The sequence below is a fragment of the Sorghum bicolor genome, chromosome 6 (genome assembly GCF_000003195.3).
Source record: "Sorghum bicolor cultivar BTx623 chromosome 6, Sorghum_bicolor_NCBIv3, whole genome shotgun sequence".
Classification (NCBI taxonomy): Eukaryota; Viridiplantae; Streptophyta; class Magnoliopsida; order Poales; family Poaceae; genus Sorghum; species Sorghum bicolor.
The window spans coordinates 58,534,688-58,552,584 of NC_012875.2; the positions used below are offsets into that span (position 1 = coordinate 58,534,688).

Below are 17,897 nucleotides of genomic sequence, written 5' to 3' on the forward strand. Positions count from 1 at the left end.
TACACTCGTGGAGAGTATTAGCACACGGAAGAACTATCGTACTGGGCAGTTGTACTTACGGTATTACTTTTTTTTTCTGTTTAGGCCCTGTTTAGTTTGCCCTCTAATTTTTTTTCATCCATCCCATCGAATCTTTGGACACATGTATGGAACATTAAATGTACATAAAAAAATAAACTAATTACACAGTTTGGTTGAAAATCGTGAGACGAATCTTTTAAGTCTAGTTATTCTATAATTAGCCTTAAATGCTACAGTAACCCACGTATAATTAATTATGCTTAATAGATTTGTCTTGTAGTTTTCTGACGAGCTATGTAATTTGTTTTTTATTCGTTTCTAAAAACTCCTCCCGACATCCTTTCGACAAATCCGATGTGACACCCAAAAACAGCAATCTAAACAGGGCCTAGCTGGTCCCTCGATGCCTACACGTTCCGGCTTCTACAATGTGCCCACGAACACCTACACGTTTTACAAGGACGGCCATCGGCCAACCGCGACGACCCCGTGGCCACGTCAAACGGCAAGGGCTCGCAGCGCAAGGGCATATTACAATTCCAATCCATTTGCTTTTAACCAGCATTTATCCTTGCATTATATCACATCTGTAATTTGTGATGAAACATCTGTGATTTCTGATGAACAGAGCACCGAATAGAAATATTTATCACCGGCATGTACACGCAGATCCTGATATAAGGCAGCAAACAAATCGAGTTTCTTGCATCCCTTAATGAAACAAAACATAAATATACATCTATACTGTGAGCTGAACTCATCTTCCATCCTTGCCCTTGCCAGCTACATTCCTCTTTATCTTAAAAAAAGCTCCATTCCTGCCATCATGATCTCATCTTTCTCAGCCTTCTCTGCAACGCCTTACGCCTATAATTGAGATGACGAGATGGTAAGCTGATCACTGCAAGAAGAAAGACAAATTTGCCGGAGTTCAAACGAATGTCACTGAAGCTTGGCTGCACACTGTGAAAACATAGCTCAAGCTAACACTGTGCAAAACATTAATCTGAAACGTGTGGTTACTCAAGCAGTTGAGCTATCCTCAAACCTTTCAATGATGAACTTAAAAGCTCTGAGATACTAAATTTGTACTGCTTTTCATCACAAATTCCAGGCTTATGTAAGAACTGATTGCATTTCAGCACAGGTTAACTATTTACAACACTACAAGATCATTAATCAGTAACTAGGCTAGGCATACCACAAGGCTTTGAACTGCACCTGTGTGCGATGCTGACTGTGTTCAGATTTTGAACAAGAGGAGGCCCGTTCGAACTGTACGTATATATCTTTTCTTTTCCTAATGGTGAGAAAACATCAACTACAACACCGATCTCATGGCCTCTGCACTTCTTTCATGGACACACATTTGCCATTTCACGCTTTCAACTCACAGGGTGTGGACGCAACACACAGATCCACACAAGTAGTAAGAAAAATCCCAAGAACTACTGCAACAGACAAAACAGTTTGATGCTCTTGTTGCTCTAAGAGATATATTAACTAACAGGTCACCGTGTCTATATATTCTTTTTCAAAATTTAAATTACTAATGCAGTAATTAAAGTTGTGTGGCCTTGATTGTGAGTGCATGTACCTTGTTCAGGTGGCCACTGCTTCTGCTTTGATCAGAATGTTTGCATTCATACAATCTTGACTGAACATCTGCAGTAATGAGAGGAGTGCAAAATAAATTATTTCTGAAGGAATGCAGATCTATACAAGGTTCCAGATATTTGAGATAGTAAAAGTCTGATTTTCCTCCCTGGTCCTAACTACAGATAGTTTACATTAGTGATTAAAAATACCGGCGCCTACAAACATTTAGTTTCTGGGTAACATAAAAACAGTAGGTCAAAAGAAAAGTACCTGCTACAATTCAGTATTTCAATTTCTACGCTTTCTGTATGATAAACCAGTTTCTGATGAAAATATAAAACCCAAATATGTTGAAGCTAGTAACCATAAATCAAAGTAGTAGAGCACCAAAACAGCTTAGTAACCATAAATATGTTGAAGCCTCCTTGAAGCTCTCCACAGCCTCAACCCTCTTCCCATGCTGCAGGTGCTGCGAGCACCACTCTACGCGCCTTGCCTTTTCCCTCGAGGGAGGCTTCAGGGCAACTAGCCAGGAGGCATCCTTGAGGTGACGACGAGGCATGCTTGCTTAGTGCTACAAGTCATCAAATGGGTGTCCTTACCCATTTTGAAAATGAGAGGGATAAAATTGGTCACTAGCCCTACCTACTTAATGCTCGCCCACAGCCTGAAAGCTCGGACATCTTCAATCCTTTTACTTTGAGCTTCTGTTTTGTCATGCAATGAATTCAAATTCCTATACAGGTTCTTGTGTAGCTTCAGGAAGGCATGCCTGTATTTCCACTTGTCACAGTAAATGTTATGTTTTGACATGTAACTAATGATCTCCATCACCCTCGAAAAATATCCACCTTTAAGAAAATTCAAAACCAAGCAATCAAGCAAGTCCCTATCCAAATCTAGCTCTCCATATTCAAGTCTGCGCTTTATTTCTCCCCACAGCATGGTGATCTCCCTATGCATGTCCATTGAAGAATAACCACGCAATATATGGCAAAAAGTATGAGACGTGGGTCTGATATTTTGCTCTCTCATACGCTTATATGTGCAAAGAGCGTCTTCCATCATTTTTGCCTTGCAGAAGAAAAGGACCGAATTATTGAACTCTAATGTCAAGTGCTCTTCAGGCTTGTAATGTTTAATTTCATCAGCCAAAGCAGCAAACAAAGATGAACTACTGAGGGGTATTTCATATTTCACTACTTTGGCAATATTCTTGATGGTAAATGGTGAATTAGTATGAATATCATCCATGGTAGATGCTATCTTTTGTATCTGTTGAAGAAGGCAATTGAATTCTTCTGACTTATTCTCCTTCTCATATGCTCTCAGAAGAGAAATGTAACCAGTAATCCCAACTGGAATCCCGGCTGACTCCAAATCATCTATAATATCATGAGCAGAATGCAACCATCCCATTTGAATGCATGCATTAACCACATCTTGAGGAGAAATTAGCTCTAGACCATCTTTACGTGACGTAATAAAAAAGCTAGACAGTATATGCATATTCCTTGATTTCACACAGCCTATAACAAGTTTAGCAAGAGCCTTTTCAGTATGAAGAAGGTTTCCATCAGTAAGAACAACAAGGCCGAATTGGCTTTCTGTACCCAAAACAAAGCCCCTGTCAACTTTTTCAGGATCAAACATTATTCTATATCCGCTTTTCATATTTCCAGAGCCAATTTGTATGATACTTTGTTTCTGTAAACCACCGCAAAAGAAAACACCAGGTTTCCGTTCCTGATGCAGATCTATTAAAAACTTTGCAGCAGCATCCATGTCATTATATTTGAAATGCAGGCTCAATAGACTGTCATAAAAATGCTGGTAGTACTGAAGAAATGTCAAAGATGTTAAAGAGTCGATGCTTCTTTTCATGTGTATCAACTCATCTCGTTGCCCAACCATCTCAAAGACACGGCTAGCCATCACCACTGTATTTACATCACCCACAACTCCAATCAATGACATCAGTTCCATTACTTTCTGGGCCATGATAATGCATTTAAAGTTCACACATGACTCCAAAACCATATTGAACAAGGTGGCATTGTTTTTTATTGGATCCAGTTTTTTCATCTCCCGCCTATCTGTAACTTGGTCCAAGAAACTCTCGCAAGTCTCAATGAGAACATCAGTGGCAAGGTAGGATCCTACCTGTGACTTCAACATATGCAGAAACGAAATGCTAAGCATATCAACATCAGGAAGCTTTCTACTCTCCATTATGATCCTCAGGACCGTGGAGGCCGGGACAGGCATCTGATCTCTCGCAAGCGCCAACGCTAGCCTCATCAGTGAGCCACAATTAAGAAGATTTCTGTTAATTTGATAAACTGAGAGAACCATGTCAAATGCCCTCTGAAGCCACCTCCGACTAGACATGTAGGACAGCGACACGATCATACTATTCAGTACCCGTGGCTCAGGAAGACCATGAAGCTTCTTGTAATTGCTGAAAGATTGCAGCGCCTCTTCAACATTTCCATCCTTCATAGCACAGTCTATCTTCCTCAGCAGGGTTTCACGGGATGGCGCCTCCCATGGTAGAACCTTACTGGAGCTAATGCTTGTGGAAATATACCTCCTCCCTGGCCCATAGACATTGTTGGCCTGGAACAAGAACAGAAGAATTCATATTATTGGCCACTAAAGCAAAGCCAACCGTGCACAAGAATGTATACCTCAAACTGTTTCCAAGCAGTGTGTTCTTACAGGTGAGTTAGCTCCGATAGCATGAGGGACAGCCGTGATACGCAGGTAGCGGCAGCACGCCAGAAATAACCTCCTCATTCGAGGCAGCGTGCTCCAGTGGGGCGAAACGACAGAAGGGCGGCCAGTGGCAGATCCAAGGAAATTATACAGGGGATGAAACAAAGCGCTCTACAACAAGTGAACAACATAAGTCCATCACATTCCATACAAGTCAAAATGTACTAGTTTAAGGTGGTATAATTCAATACATAATTCAGTAGACGGTCGGTATACAGCTACAAAATTCATTTGGTTTGGTATATAAGTAGAAAATGGCCAAAACACAAAGGTCTCATAATACCTTAAGTTTAACGCTCTGATTTGATGTCAGGATAACATAAGCGAATCCCTCGCCACTGCCTAAAGAAACAATGAATATATCCCTCCCCACACGCATATCAATGTAACACACCAATTCCAAGCTAAGATAAAACTTCTAAACAAAATACAGAGATTCTACACTAAACTCATCAGAGACGCAGAGATGTTTTTTTTTTTCCAACGAGAGAGACATGGAGATTGTTAAGCAAACGTACACTTGAAATCACCACATGAGAGCAGCGCAGATGTAGAGGACCGAGGACGGCGCTGGACGATTAGCGCTACAGCCTACAGGTACAGCCGTGAACGACAGAGACGGCGACAGAGGCACGGAGGTAGAGAGACAGGGACGCGACGGCGCTGGATTGCGGCGCCGGCGCGCGGGACTGGTCGAGCGCTGGCGTGTGTCGGCGGCTCGGCGCGCGCTGCTCGGTGGTTGGGTCGGTCGTCGGCCGCCGCCGCCGCTCGGTCGAGTCGAGACGCCGCCTGAGACCGAGCTGGGAAATAGCACCGCCGCAGGGACTTACAGGGAGCGCCTCGCGTTGGGCTTTCTCCAGTTTCGGCCTTCAGTTCCAGTGTCCAAGTAGTAAAAAAGTTTTGGGCCAAATTGGGCTGCTTCTGGGCCTATACAGTATCTTTTGGTCCGCCCCTGAGTATAGGGCACCTGCTCTCGAGTCTCGACTGGGCTCCTGCTGAGCGCTGACGCCGCCACAAACCGCTGCCTGCCCGCCGGCCACCGCCCCGCTGGATCCCTGATCCCTCCGCCGGTCTGACGCCCTCGGCCCTCGGGAGGCGGAAGCTCATCTCAAGTGCGCCCTTCTCGCCCACGGCCGTGCTCGCATAGCCCGGCCGGCGTCACCACGGAAAGGCGTACGCGGAGCAGCGGCGCCGTGCTGCACCGCCCCGGGCCCCGGCTGTCTTGCGCCACCACCCACTGCTTGTAGGGCGCAGGCTGGTGGCCGGAGCTCCGTTCCGGCGGTCGGGCCTTTAAGGTTGTGCTCCTTTTCACCTCTGCTCTGGTACAACTGCAACCTACAATTTGATACATTTCTCTACTGTCTATTCGCTAATTTCCAAGTCCAAATAGCTGTAGTATCTATTAAATTGCATTGAAAATTTAAAGTAGAGCCATCATTCTAAAATTAAAATTAACAGAATGTTGACAACGAAAAGGACCAAAATTGTGTTTGGCATCTTATTTTTCCCTCAGGCTGCTATCAAACAACCGACGGTATTTGTTTTTGTGTGTACCATGTAATGTTTATCGCACAAAACATGTAGTTAAACCATCATGAGTAAAGTCCACCACCGGTCCCTAAACTTGTACTGTCGTGTCATCCCGGTCCCTAAACTTACAAATCGATCGTTTAGGTCCTCGAACTTGTTCGTCTGTGTCATCTCGGTCCCTAAACTTGTTCAGTTGTGTCATTCCGGTCCCTAAACTTAGAAATCACCCATTTAGGTCCTTAAATTTGTTCAGCTGTGTCATCCCGGTCCCTAAACTTGGTTAGCGATTTAAAAACTCTATATAAAAAATAATTCATAACTTTTTCATATAAACTCGAATAAAGACAAACTTTATACCAAAGTTGTAGTCCTCAGCACAATCTACAACTTTGTAGTTGAAAAGTTTTTTATTTGAAGTTGTTTAGTGTTATAAAATTTAATTTTAAATTTTAAATTTCAAAATCTATAAACTTATAAAAAATATTTTAGGACCCTAAATGATTTTAATTTAAAAAATTTTCAACTGCAAAGTTGTAGATCACGTCGATGCCTACAATTTTGATATAAAGTTTATCTTTATTTGAGTTAATATGAAAAAGTTATGAGTTATTTTTTAATATAAAGTTTTTAGATTCGTCCTGTTTTGATCCAGATGAGACTTAAAAACAAGTTTAGGGACCGGGATGACACAATTGAACAAGTTTGAGGACCTATATGGGAGATTTTTAAGTTTAGAGACCAGAATGATACAACCGAACAAGTTTAGGTACCTAAACAGTCGTTTTGCGAGTTTAAGGACCGGGATGACACACCCAAACAAGTTTAGGGACCGCTGATGGACTTTACTCAACCATCATCTCGACTTGAAATTTTCTTTCATTTTATTTGATTCTCTATGTAATATACATGGAGTAGTTTTCTACAGTTGGAAGTGGGCCTAGTCTTGAACAAATTCTGGGTCCTCCACTGGTGGCACTCCAACTCCAGTCATTAATGAGGGCACAAGTCAACCAAAGAAACCTAGGGCAGGGTTTATGCACTCAAACATAATTGATTATCCAGGAAATCTTCAAACCAATTGAAGATCATCCACTTGAAATTAGACACCAAATAAGGAGGCATATGCTTGGAGTGGTCCAACCCAACCTCGTAGTCATACATTTCCTAGTATGTTAGTGCCTAAAATCATCAAATGGTTTGAAGATCTGTAAGATTGTCGTATGTTAGTACCTAAAAAGACTTCAGTGGTATACACCATCCTTTTCTATTCTACTTTTAAATTTTTTGTTAACATTTGTGTCATTCATTAATTTTTTTTTGTATAGATTGATCCTTAAGAAGAATAATGGGTGTCACCTATCATGCCTTCATCTATTAGTTTGGTATGGAAAAACTAGTTCGTTTTGACTTGTATGGAATATGATGGACTTATGTTGTTTACTTGTTCTAGAACGCTTTATTTCAGCCCCCCCCCCCCCCCCCCCCCCCAATATATTTTTCATGGATCCGCCACTACCTACAAACATCGAATAGCCTGAGGAATTTGTGTTGTATCAATTACACTGGTTGCTTTCATAATTTAGGCTTCTGGAAAACGTGATGTCACCTTTCTACTTTTCTTTTCCTCTTATGAAACAAAGAGTCATCTTTTCCAATGTTGGAATAATTAAAGGGCAATGAGGTCCATATACTTCTTCTCATGTACAAGTCTCAACACAACATATATTTCGACTAGAGGTAGTGTGTGATATTCCAATGGCACTGTCTGCTCCAGTTCATTAACCTTTATGTATGATGGTGCAAATAGTTCCATAGGTGTACTCATCAGGATTCTGTTAAGAATGTCTATAAAATTAGTGACACATCTGCTCTATTTTCAGTCTGACTTGCAAACTTTGGAACCGATGGAAGAGGAAGAGTATAGCTCTGAAACATCCAATGAAGAAGATGGCGAAAAAGAAGGAAATTCTGCTGAAGTCTTCAGACCAGTTGATGTAGATCCAGCATGTTTACCAAAAGTAGGGATGATATTTGACTCGGAGGAAGATGCCTTTCAGTTTTATGTGACATATGGCTGTCACGCAGGTTTTGGTATTACAAGAAGATCTAACAATACCTTTGATGGTTTCCGCTATCGCTCTACATTCATATGTTCTAAGGGAGGGCAGTCTAGACTGAGATCTGGTGTGACAAGACCTGCAAGAAAACGAGGCATGAAGACTGGCTGCAAGGCCAAGATGATTGTGAAGGATGCCCATTTTCAAAATCGCTGGGAAGTAATTGTTCTTGAGTTGGAGCACAACCATCCGTTGGATCCGAGCTTGCTCAAGTTTAAGAGACATTTGAAGAACTCCCCTTTTTTGATAAATCCACCTCAAATTTGTGAGTCTGAGGGACAACAGAGCAACTCAGCTCTTGTACATTCAAGCAGAGTTGGTGATACTGGTGTAACTTCGTCTTCTACACAGATTGAATTCAAAGCCAAAATAGACAGAAATAGGAAATTGAAGCTCGCAGAAGGAGACTTAGATGCCCTGTTGGATTTTCTCAACAAAATGCAAGACCAAAACCCTTGTTTCTTTTACAGTTTAGATATGAATGAGCAAGGGCAGCTAAGGAATGTCTTTTGGGCTGATGCTAAATCACGCAGTTCATACAATTACTTTGGTGATGTTGTTGCTATTAATGTCACAAACTTTAGTGATCAGTATGACATGCAGTTTGTGTCATTCATGGGCACTAACCACCATGCACAGCCAGTGTTACTAGGTTGTGGCCTGCTTGCTGGTAGATCTCTTGGAGCTTATGTGTGGCTTTTTGGTACATGGTTAAGATGTATGAATGCCAAGCCACCACATTCAATAATTACAAACTACTGTCATGATGTAGCGATAGCTATTAAAAAGGTTTTCCCTAATGCAAGGCACCGTTTTTGCCTTGCAAACATCTTAAATGTTCTTCCTGAAAAGTTAGAAGAAATGGAGAACAAGGATGAAATTATTTCCACATTCACCACACTGGCCTATGATTATGTTACTGTGCCTGACTTTGACAGAGAGTGGCAAGATACCATCCAACATTTCCGTTTAGAGGGAAATGAATGGCTGTCCAAACTATATGAGGTCAGGGTGCAGTGGGCTCCTGTTTATGTTAAGGATTCGTTTTGGGCAGGAATGTCTGTCACAGACAGAAGTGATAGTGTAACTGACTATTTTGATGGCTGGTTGATGTCAGGAACCTCTTTGAAAATGTTTGTAGAGCAATATGAGGAAGCTGTTAAAGGCAAGTTAGAAAAGGAATCTTATGAAGATTTACGATCAGCTCAGATGAGGCCACCAATGGTGACAGGGTTGCCTGTGGAAGATCAAGCAGCAAAGGTGTACACTGCAGAAATCTTTCAGAAGTTCTTCAATGAAATAGGACATTCATTTCATTGCAATTATAGTATACTTGAACGGAATGATTCAATGGTTACATACATAGTTTCGGAGCATGTTGATCAAACAAACAAGGTAGACTACAAGGTTGCTTATGATAATGTTCAAGGTGACATATGGTGCCTTTGCCGTTTGTACCAATCCAAAGGAATATTGTGCAGGCATGCACTCACTGTACTGAGACAGGAGCTTGTGCCGATGATTCCACAAAAATACATCATTCATCGCTGGTGCAAGGACTGTAAACAAACCTGTGCTTCCATATCCCAGCCTGTGTCAGCAGGTAATCAGGAACTGGGAAGCTATGATGATCTGTACAAACTTGGCCACCAATACTTTGCAGAAGTTGTGGAATTTGGTTCCATGAACTCAGAATCAAAAGAATATGCTTTGTCAATCATGAGGGAAATCAGGGATAAAGTGATTTCATATGAGAAGTCACTAAGAGATCAAAGGGTTGACAGCCATGTTTCAACAGCCAACTTTGCATACAATCCTGTGAACGAGGATTTTACTGATGATGCTTTGCCCATCTCTCTTAGTACAAAGGGCTGGGATCTTACCCAAGGCCAATCCAAGCGTTCCCGAAAGAAGAAGCTGGCGACCCCAACTGTTCTTGATACTTTGAAAAAGAAAACTAAAAGGGCATATAACAAAAGGAGGAATGCCACTGCAAACACCCTGAACACAGCTGCCACTGTAACTGACTGCGTAACTGATGGCACAAATGTATGATGTTATTAGATTTGTACATTTGGCTAAAAATTATTGTTTTGGTTATTTTTGAAATAATTTTTGTCTCTTATTTTTATTAGGTTCAGCAGAATCCTGTAAATGAGGGATGGCCGTTAACGTCAACTAGTGCTCCGGAAACTTTCCCTTATGGAGTAATCCCTGTTATAACCTTTCCATTTTTGTCGTCTCTTTGCTCTTTCAGGAGTTGGTAGAATTCACGCATATACTAAGTAACATTCAATTTTGCAGGTGGAGAACATTTCATTTGATTTGTCACAATACAACAATGCCCCAAGCTTCCACTGGCCTGAAAGCAGCAGCAGGTCTCAGCTCCAGTGAGAGTAGGCAGCAACGCAATTGTGGATGCCTTCCAATAGACTAAGTTCTGACAGCCTTGTAATTTGGAAAAACTAGGGTGATGGATCACTACTGGATCAGGTTTGATCTTTCTATTCCTGCGTGGGGACTCTGGGAGTCGGTGACTACCTGAACAAAGATGAAAAGAAAGGAGATCAAATGTGGTGACGTGAAATCTACCATCTTTTAACCAATTTAGTCGAACAGGTTCTGTACATAATCATTTCTTTTTTCTTTCTCTCATGGATATTTGCTGCTCCCAATAGGTTTTATCTGAACCATGTATGTTAGGTCAGATGCCCTGAATCGATTTCAAATAAGGACCTGATGTTTCCCTGTGTATCCCTCGTGAAATCGTATGCCCTTCTCTGATGAAGCTAGCTGTTTGTAACCAGATGTTTATTGCTTCATCAATTTTCTTCATCTGTGTTCTCTCATATTTGGTTTTGGTCTGTCCAGATAATATTTTGTATTTTATCCTTTGCAACTGATAAACTTGAGCAAGCTGAAGGCCAGCTCGTTCACATTCGATTTGGTTGTATGCTGATGCCATCACAACGAAAGAAAGAAAGAGGTCAGTTTCTTCATCTATGCAAGCTAACTTTTGTGTCCATTGATGCCAACACAGTTCAACGCCTCCGACATGGGCGAGGAGGGCGTCATGAGGCGCCTGAAGCTGGACTACGACGGCAACCTACGACTGTACAGCCTCGACGATGCCACCGGGAGCTGGCGCGCCACGTGGGCCGCGCTCCCGCAGCAGTGCGACGTGCACAGCGTCTGCGGCCGCTACGGCGTGTGCGCGTACCAGCCGCTGCCCGGGGCGGGGCCGACGCTGGCGTGCTCGTGCTCAGAGGGGTTCGTGGCCCGCCAGGTGCGGCGAGCCTGTCTACTTGGCGAAGATGCCCAGCTTCGACTTCTGGGGCTTCGACTTCATCAACTACACCCCCGGGGTATCCATGCTGACGTGCCGGAAGTGTGCCTCGACGACACTGCGAGTGCTACCCCAAGATCGCTTTGTGGAACGGCTGGGCTCCGGACATTAGCAAGCAGAACATCTTCCTCAAGGTCCCGACGCGTCTCAAGGTCAAGGGCCTGAACCTGACGGTGCTGGACTTCCATGGCCATGCCTGCGCGGTGCAGGAGCGGAACGCCAGCGTCGTCGGCTGCTCCTACTTCCATGTCATTGGAAACAGGAGAAAGTTCGCCTACTTCTACTCGTTCCTTGCGGTGATCTTCGTCGTGGAAGCCATTTTCATCGTCGTCGGGTGCATGTTCGTGTTCCGAGCTGGGTCGGCCACTGCCAGCAGACGGGTGCACAGCGAAGAAAGGGTACGCGCTGCTGTTCAGCCATTTCAGGAGGTTCACCTACGACCAGCTGTCGGACGCGACCGGCAGGTTCTCCGAGAGGCTAGGAAGGGGCGCATCGGGGACCGTGTACAGGGGTGTGCTGGACGACGGCCGCAGCATCGCGGTGAAGCGGCTCGACGACCTGTCGCAGGCCGATGAGGTGTTCCGGTCGGAGCTGAGCGTGATGAGCGGATCAACCACATGAACCTGGTCAGGATGTGGGGGTTCTGCTCCGAACACTCGAACCGGCTGCTGGTCTCAGAGTTCGTGGAGAACGGCTCGCTGGACAATGCCCTCTTCGTCTCGGACGGCGGCGAGAGCACGCTGGGGTGGCGCTCGAGGTGCAAGATCGCCGCCGGCGTCGCCAAGGGGCTGGCGCACCTGCACCACGAGTGCCTGGAGTGGATCGTGCACTGCGACATGAAGCCGGAGAACATACTTGGTGAAGCTGTTCAGCCGGGACGCTTACTTTTTCTGCGAGTCAGCAGTTTTTCTCTCACAGTAAATCAGTAAAATATTACTTTCAGCCATGTCTTTATAGATAAGCGAACGGGCTAATGGTTCCTGGGTAAAAAGTGTGTGGGTGTCAGATGTTTTATGGAATGTTGAAAGAGGTATTTGGATACGAAAAATATTGGGATCGCCTCTAATTCCAAGACGCAGGCAGTTTTGATAATGAGCTAACACAGTAGTTAGCCTGATGCTCGACAAGAATTGCAATGTTCAACTCAACTCCCCGTGTGTGAGCGACAACATTTGGTTTGGGCATCTGAAAATCCAGAAACCAAGAATTAAGTGTTGTACTTCATGTGTTTGATAAATATTTTCATATACATGACCTTAAATAATAATTTTAATAATTATTTATTCCCACAAAATCAATTTGCTCTTTTCTACACTAATCTTATTCTAATTTATTACTAACAAATTAATAGTAGCATGTTTAGTGTTAAAGGCCTTAGGACACTCACAATGTGGACTTAGAGTCTAAATAAGACTTGGAGTCTTATTTTTTCTACCTCTTTCTTCAATAAATATGCTGCCACATCAGCAAAATACCATAAATAATATGTAATTAATTATCTTGGACTCTGTGATAGAGTCTTGCATCGTGAGATCGCGGTACTAGGAACGTCGGATTACATTGAATGGCCAATTTATGTTAACCGCTGTGGTTAAAAAGTCAATAAGTAAATAAAAAAATCAGGTGGAGTTCTCAATTATTTTTTGTCTAGGATCTGTTTTTAATTAAAAATAATCTATGAATGAATGATGTTTCATTCATCATTCATATTTCAAACACAAAACCTATATACTAGGAAAAAACAAAATGAGAACTTCTTACTCAGATTGGAAATTAACTATGAGGATTCGGTGCATCATCATCATCATCATATCATAATAATAATAAACAGGAAATCATGAGTATGTAAAAATATGTAACATTTGGATGATTAGATCCGATATGGTTTGCACAAGAACATTTGATCCGACAGCACGAATTCCCATCGACTCATATCACGATTTCATTTTTTTTCATCACAAAATAAAAAACCCGTGAACACAATTCACAGTGGCATGCAGTACACGCGAATCACATGGCCGATATAGAAACAGAATTAAACAAGAGGTCAACCACCGCAACCGCCGCCACAACCGCCACCGCAGCCGCCGCCTCCGCAACCACCACCGCCACCGCAGCCACCACCGCCGGAGTCGAGAGCCGAGCCGATGATCGCGCCGGCGGCCAGCCCTCCGACGGCGCCGACGGCGAGCCCCGCGGCCCCCGATCCGAGCCCGCTGCGGCCGGGCCTCTGCTGCTGCTGCGGGTACGCGTACCCGGGTGGTGGCGGCTGCTGCGCCGGGTAGCCGTACGCGCCCGCGGGCGGCGGCGGGTAGCCCTGGCCGTAGTAGTAGGCGTTGTTGTTGTTCTGCCGGGGCGGCTTCTTGACGCCCTGCGCGCACCCGAACGCCGCGATGGCCGCCACGGCCACCGTCGCGGCCACCGCGAGGACCACGATCGCCACGGGACCGAGCGCGTGCTGGGCGGCGGCGTTGTGCTGCGTGGCCGCCGCACCGCCGACCGCTAGCGCCCCGCGAACGGTGAGAAGACTCGCCCGCACCATGGCTCCTTGATGATGACGATGATGGTGGTGGGCAAGTGCTGATGGAGACGGGGAGGGTGGAAGGGCAGATAAGAAGGGAGGCTTCGCCCTGATTGGCTCGCTTGGTCAAAGTCTTCTCGTAGTAGTAGTAGTAGGAGTAGTATTCAAAATGCACTTGCTCTATATTTCCCACGTAGTTGCAGCGAACTCGCGAAGAAAAATTCGTAGGCTCTGGTTGTGTATATATACGGAGTAGGCATGAATTCGTATGATTTTTTTTGGAAGGATAACCACTAAGAATTTAGGAAATTGCTTGGATAAGGGTCGGTGTATTTTCTTCGGTGGTAAGCTTCCTCGTTCGTTGAATTGAATAGTATTAAGCGGCACAAACAACGTAGAGTTTGTTGTTGTTTTTGCAAAAAAAAAAATGTCAACTCGGGCGGAGGTAGCTATGGTAATGAAATTTTAACGACAGGCATGTGTGATCGAAAAGTATATGGCTCTATCGTTGCGAATCTAGGGAAACTATTTTCTGTCTTTTATCTTGTTTGGAAAAGAAAAACCATGTATGGACATTGTGCCGTGTAGTGCCGACCGCTTTTCCCTCGAGACGATGGACTAAACAACGCTGCATGATGTAGACAACAATGGGCCTTGCGTAGCTCAGAAAGAATATACTGCTGCCGTGGCATGTCACCATCGGAAATTGCTGCTCTTTGCGGGCCAGAAGAGGATAGAGACACAGAGATATTTTTCGCGGCGGGGAGACACGTTTCGCAGATCATTCATATACATACGCATTTGGGCCAAGCGTGGTACACTCCCCGGATAACTAAACTGAACTGAATTCGTACATGGATCTAAGTGGGCTACAAAATGGGCTTCGTGTGTTATTGCATGCGTCCTGAGGCCCACGCGTACAAGTTGTATCGGCCCAATGCCCAATCCAACTGGGAAGATGTGTCTTGAACTCTTTTCCGTCGATGGTGATTGTGAATTGTGATGATGGATTGATGGAACGGAAGAAGATTCCGAGGATTCGCGTTTGTCGCTGTCAGAAGAAGAAGCCTTCTCAGATTAGTCAGCAGTGGACCCATCGCGCAGTCAACGTCTCTGATTAGTCAGCAATGGCTGCCCGCGTGTGCCTGCCCTGGCCTTTCATAAGTCGTTGCTGCTAATCCGATAAATCAGTATTTTTCCCTCATAATAAATTTGTCAACAATACTGTCATTATCAGCCAAACAAAGTCATCAGCTAGACCGGTCTCTCATCAGCTCAGTAATTTAGCCCTGCCACTGCGGGCAGCAGCTGACCGCCAGCGAGCAAAGGCCGCGAACACGGAGTGGCTAAGGCTATCCACACAGGTTAGCTTTTCTTCTTCTCTAGTCAGTTTCCTCTGTTTTGAAGCTCTTGGTGTCGATCGGTATTCGGGGGTTCGCCGGATTGTGAATTCATTCAGGAGATAGTAACCTCATGCAGTCATCCTCGTGCTCCTTTCTTCTGTAGATTGATGGAATGATCAGGCACTCTTATCCATTCAGAGATTTGTTCAGAAAGCTAAATTTTCTTCAGAGATTTTATCAGTAACTCTTATCCATCTAGAGATTTTGTTGAGAAAACTAGAATTGCTTGTTGGGAACTTTTCGAAAGATTTTAATTTTTTTTTTCGAAAGATGCTTGTTGGGAACTTGGGATTGCAAGCTCATTACTTGGTTTTGACTGTACTGTATATTCAACTACCTTGCTTATGTGACGCATGCCATGACACAGATTCTAAACAAACTTACAGCCCGGAAGCGTCGCAGAGACATGGGGAATGCAGCAGTTGCAATCGGTACGATTCATCGATCTGACACCGTGTATCTTGATTCTTGTCCTTATTAACTTGCAGTAGTACTAACAACTTGCTAATTGGCTGTGTTCATTTCGATGTTCTTCAGCATCTTCAGTCGGGGGAACTGCGACAGTAGTAGTAATGATCGTCCTCATCAGAAGATGCCGCGCCGTCAGGAAGAAGATAAAGAAGAAAATCGTAAAGAAAGTCTTGGAGGAGCTTGACCGCAAGAATCGCGAGCTGCAGCTGGCCTGCGACCCCGCGGAAGATGTGGTGATCGAGATCGGCCCCGTGGAGAAGTTCCTCAACGAGATCCTCAGCGAGAAGCCGATGCGTTTCAGCTCCGAGCAGCTGGCGGTCTACACCAAGAACTACTCGTGCGAACTTGGGTCCGGCGGCTACGGCGTGGTGTACAAGGGTGAGCTCCCGAACGGCCTGTTGGTCGCCGCGAAGGTCCTCAAGGTGTCCATGAACAGGAAGGTGCAGGAGGCGTTCATGGCGGAGATCGGCACCATCGGCCGGACGTACCACGTCCACCTCGTCCGGCTCTATGGCTTCTGCTTCGACGCGAACACGAAGGCACTAGTCTACGAGTACTTGGAGAACGGCTCGCTCGAGAAGTATCTTTACGGCGACGAGGGCTGCACGACCACGCGGCTGGAGTGGGGGACGCTGCACAGCATCGCCGTCGGCACGGCGAAGGGGATCAGGTACCTGCACGAAGAGTGCCAGCAGCGGATCGTGCACTACGACATCAAGCCGGCCAACATCCTCCTCACCGCCGACTACACCCCGAAGGTGGCCGACTTTGGGTTAGCACGGCTGGGCGAGCGCGAGAACACGCACATGTCGCTGACCGGCGGCGGCCGTGGGACGCCCGGGTACGCGGCGCCGGAGCTGTGGATGGCGCTGCCGGCGTCGGAGAAGTGCGACGTGTACAGCTTCGGGATGGTGCTGTTCGAGATCCTGGGGCGGCGGCGGAACTACGACCCATGCCGGGGCGAGAGCAAGGAGTGGTTCCCGAGGTGGGCGTGGGAGAAGTACGAGCAGGGGGAGATCGAGGACGTCGTGTGCTGCGACGGGATCGTCGGAGAGGCGGACAGAAACAAGGCGGAGATGATGTGCAAGGTGGCGTTGTGGTGCGTGCAGTTTCAGCCGTCGGCGAGGCCGACGATGAGCAGCGTGGTGCGGATGCTGGAGGGGGAGATGGCCATTGTCCCGCCCGTGAACCCCTTCCACTACATCATGGACATCAGTAGTGGCTCAACCAGCTCGGGAATGTGGAGCGGCACATACCAGAGCAGCAGAGACACCACTGCTAGAGATAGTGAGCTGTCGATTATTAGCTCTGCTGCCAAGTCGACTGGCGCCATGGTTGAAGATGTTGAGCGGACTCTTGCGTCAGTGTTGAGGAAACAAAGCTTGTAGTCTTGTACACATTAGTTAATGTTTTTACTCACTAGAGTTACTGTAAACAGTGAAGGTTGAGGTTTGTAAATTAGGATTATGCATTGGAGGACTATAAAGATATACGTGGGTTCAGTGAATTGTACCGCTACGAGTGCGACATAGTTAGGCTATCCCTACCTGCTAAGCTAGGCACCAAAAGATTTTAGAGAAAAAAAAAATCTAAAATCGGTTTCATATTTGTTGAGTTAAAACAAATTTTGTAAGGTGAAATGACATTTTAGGAATTATAATTGTTATGTAAATTTTTCAGAAACTTTTTTTTGGATGATTATTGAAAACAAACTATTTTTACAATTGTTCCTTGGTAAAATCTTTTTGACCCCTGAACTTTTAATGTAATCCATTTTACCCTCTCACAGTTGGCGTGGCAACGTGTAGGCTAAACCTCCATCCAAATCATACAGTTGGATTTGCACATTGACATGTAGGTAAAACCTGCATTTAAATCTTCCAGGGTGAAAAAACAAACAATTTTTAAAATTTAGAGGAGGAACAACATTTTGTTTTAAGGTGTTAGACAGAAATTAGACTTCGACCTCAAAGGATTTTTGTCCAAACTCACCACCCAATCCAACAAAAACAGCTGTCTGCCCGAGCTTGATTCTCGAACTCTTTCAGTGTGGGGCCACCGCCCGATCAGCTGTCTGCCCGAGCTTGCCATCGGCACACCAAGATGCATAT

At 45.0% G+C, this 17,897-nt stretch overlaps 4 protein-coding genes across 12 annotated transcripts; 2 read left to right on the forward strand and 2 right to left on the reverse strand.

Annotated features, from left to right (window-relative positions):
• LOC8068506 (pentatricopeptide repeat-containing protein At4g17616) lies at positions 553-5,230 on the reverse strand. 4 transcript variants are annotated; one of them, XM_021462816.1, is made up of 5 exons: positions 4,917-5,230; positions 4,342-4,509; positions 2,266-4,239; positions 1,619-1,686; positions 553-888 (listed from the first exon to the last, which is right to left on the reverse strand). In XM_021462816.1, the coding sequence occupies exons 2-3, from the start codon at positions 4,417-4,419 to the stop codon at positions 2,266-2,268; spliced, it is 2,052 nt and encodes a 683-aa protein (XP_021318491.1). In that variant the 5' UTR covers positions 4,420-4,509; positions 4,917-5,230; the 3' UTR covers positions 553-888; positions 1,619-1,686. The 4 variants fall into 4 exon arrangements, with proteins under 4 accessions (XP_021318491.1, XP_002448667.2, XP_021318490.1 ...); XM_002448622.2 differs by having other exon boundaries at positions 553-922; XM_021462815.1 differs by having other exon boundaries at positions 1,891-4,239.
• LOC8079605 (protein FAR1-RELATED SEQUENCE 6) lies at positions 5,362-10,881 on the forward strand. 3 transcript variants are annotated; one of them, XM_021462812.1, is made up of 5 exons: positions 5,362-5,693; positions 7,254-7,310; positions 7,809-10,094; positions 10,181-10,252; positions 10,350-10,881. In XM_021462812.1, exons 2-5 carry the CDS (start codon positions 7,290-7,292, stop codon positions 10,437-10,439), a joined length of 2,469 nt encoding a protein of 822 aa, XP_021318487.1. In that variant the 5' UTR covers positions 5,362-5,693; positions 7,254-7,289; the 3' UTR covers positions 10,440-10,881. The 3 variants fall into 3 exon arrangements, with proteins under 3 accessions (XP_021318487.1, XP_021318488.1, XP_002447243.1); XM_021462813.1 differs by lacking the exon at positions 7,254-7,310 and having other exon boundaries at positions 5,362-5,720; XM_002447198.2 differs by lacking the exon at positions 7,254-7,310.
• Positions 13,439-13,933, reverse strand: LOC8070247 (glycine-rich protein DOT1). The gene has a single exon (XM_002448623.2). The coding sequence runs from the start codon at positions 13,931-13,933 to the stop codon at positions 13,439-13,441; it is 495 nt and encodes a 164-aa protein (XP_002448668.1).
• On the forward strand, positions 15,139-17,293 carry LOC110436191 (G-type lectin S-receptor-like serine/threonine-protein kinase SD2-5). Of its 4 annotated transcripts, XM_021462581.1 has the most exons (4): positions 15,139-15,276; positions 15,419-15,495; positions 15,683-15,746; positions 15,853-17,293. In XM_021462581.1, the coding sequence occupies exons 3-4, from the start codon at positions 15,722-15,724 to the stop codon at positions 17,172-17,174; spliced, it is 1,347 nt and encodes a 448-aa protein (XP_021318256.1). In that variant the 5' UTR covers positions 15,139-15,276; positions 15,419-15,495; positions 15,683-15,721; the 3' UTR covers positions 17,175-17,293. The 4 variants fall into 4 exon arrangements, with proteins under 4 accessions (XP_021318256.1, XP_021318257.1, XP_021318255.1 ...); XM_021462582.1 differs by lacking the exon at positions 15,419-15,495 and having other exon boundaries at positions 15,702-15,746; XM_021462580.1 differs by lacking the exon at positions 15,419-15,495 and having other exon boundaries at positions 15,140-15,276.

Coding starts and splice junctions, on each gene's coding strand:
- LOC8068506 (XM_021462816.1), bottom strand. CDS start 4,419: ATGAGGAGGTTATTTCTGGCGTGCTGCCGCTACCTGCGTATCACGGCT. Junction 4,240..4,341: donor CTATCGGAGCTAACTCACCT/GTAAGAACACAC, acceptor TTCTTGTTCCAG/GCCAACAATGTCTATGGGCC.
- LOC8079605 (XM_021462812.1), top strand. CDS start 7,290: ATGCCTTCATCTATTAGTTTG. Junction 10,095..10,180: donor GCGTAACTGATGGCACAAAT/GTATGATGTTAT, acceptor TATTTTTATTAG/GTTCAGCAGAATCCTGTAAA. Junction 10,253..10,349: donor CGGAAACTTTCCCTTATGGA/GTAATCCCTGTT, acceptor TCAATTTTGCAG/GTGGAGAACATTTCATTTGA.
- LOC8070247 (XM_002448623.2), bottom strand. CDS start 13,933: ATGGTGCGGGCGAGTCTTCTCACCGTTCGCGGGGCGCTAGCGGTCGGC.
- LOC110436191 (XM_021462579.1), top strand. CDS start 15,674: ATGACACAGATTCTAAACAAACTTACAGCCCGGAAGCGTCGCAGAGAC. Junction 15,747..15,852: donor GAATGCAGCAGTTGCAATCG/GTACGATTCATC, acceptor GATGTTCTTCAG/CATCTTCAGTCGGGGGAACT.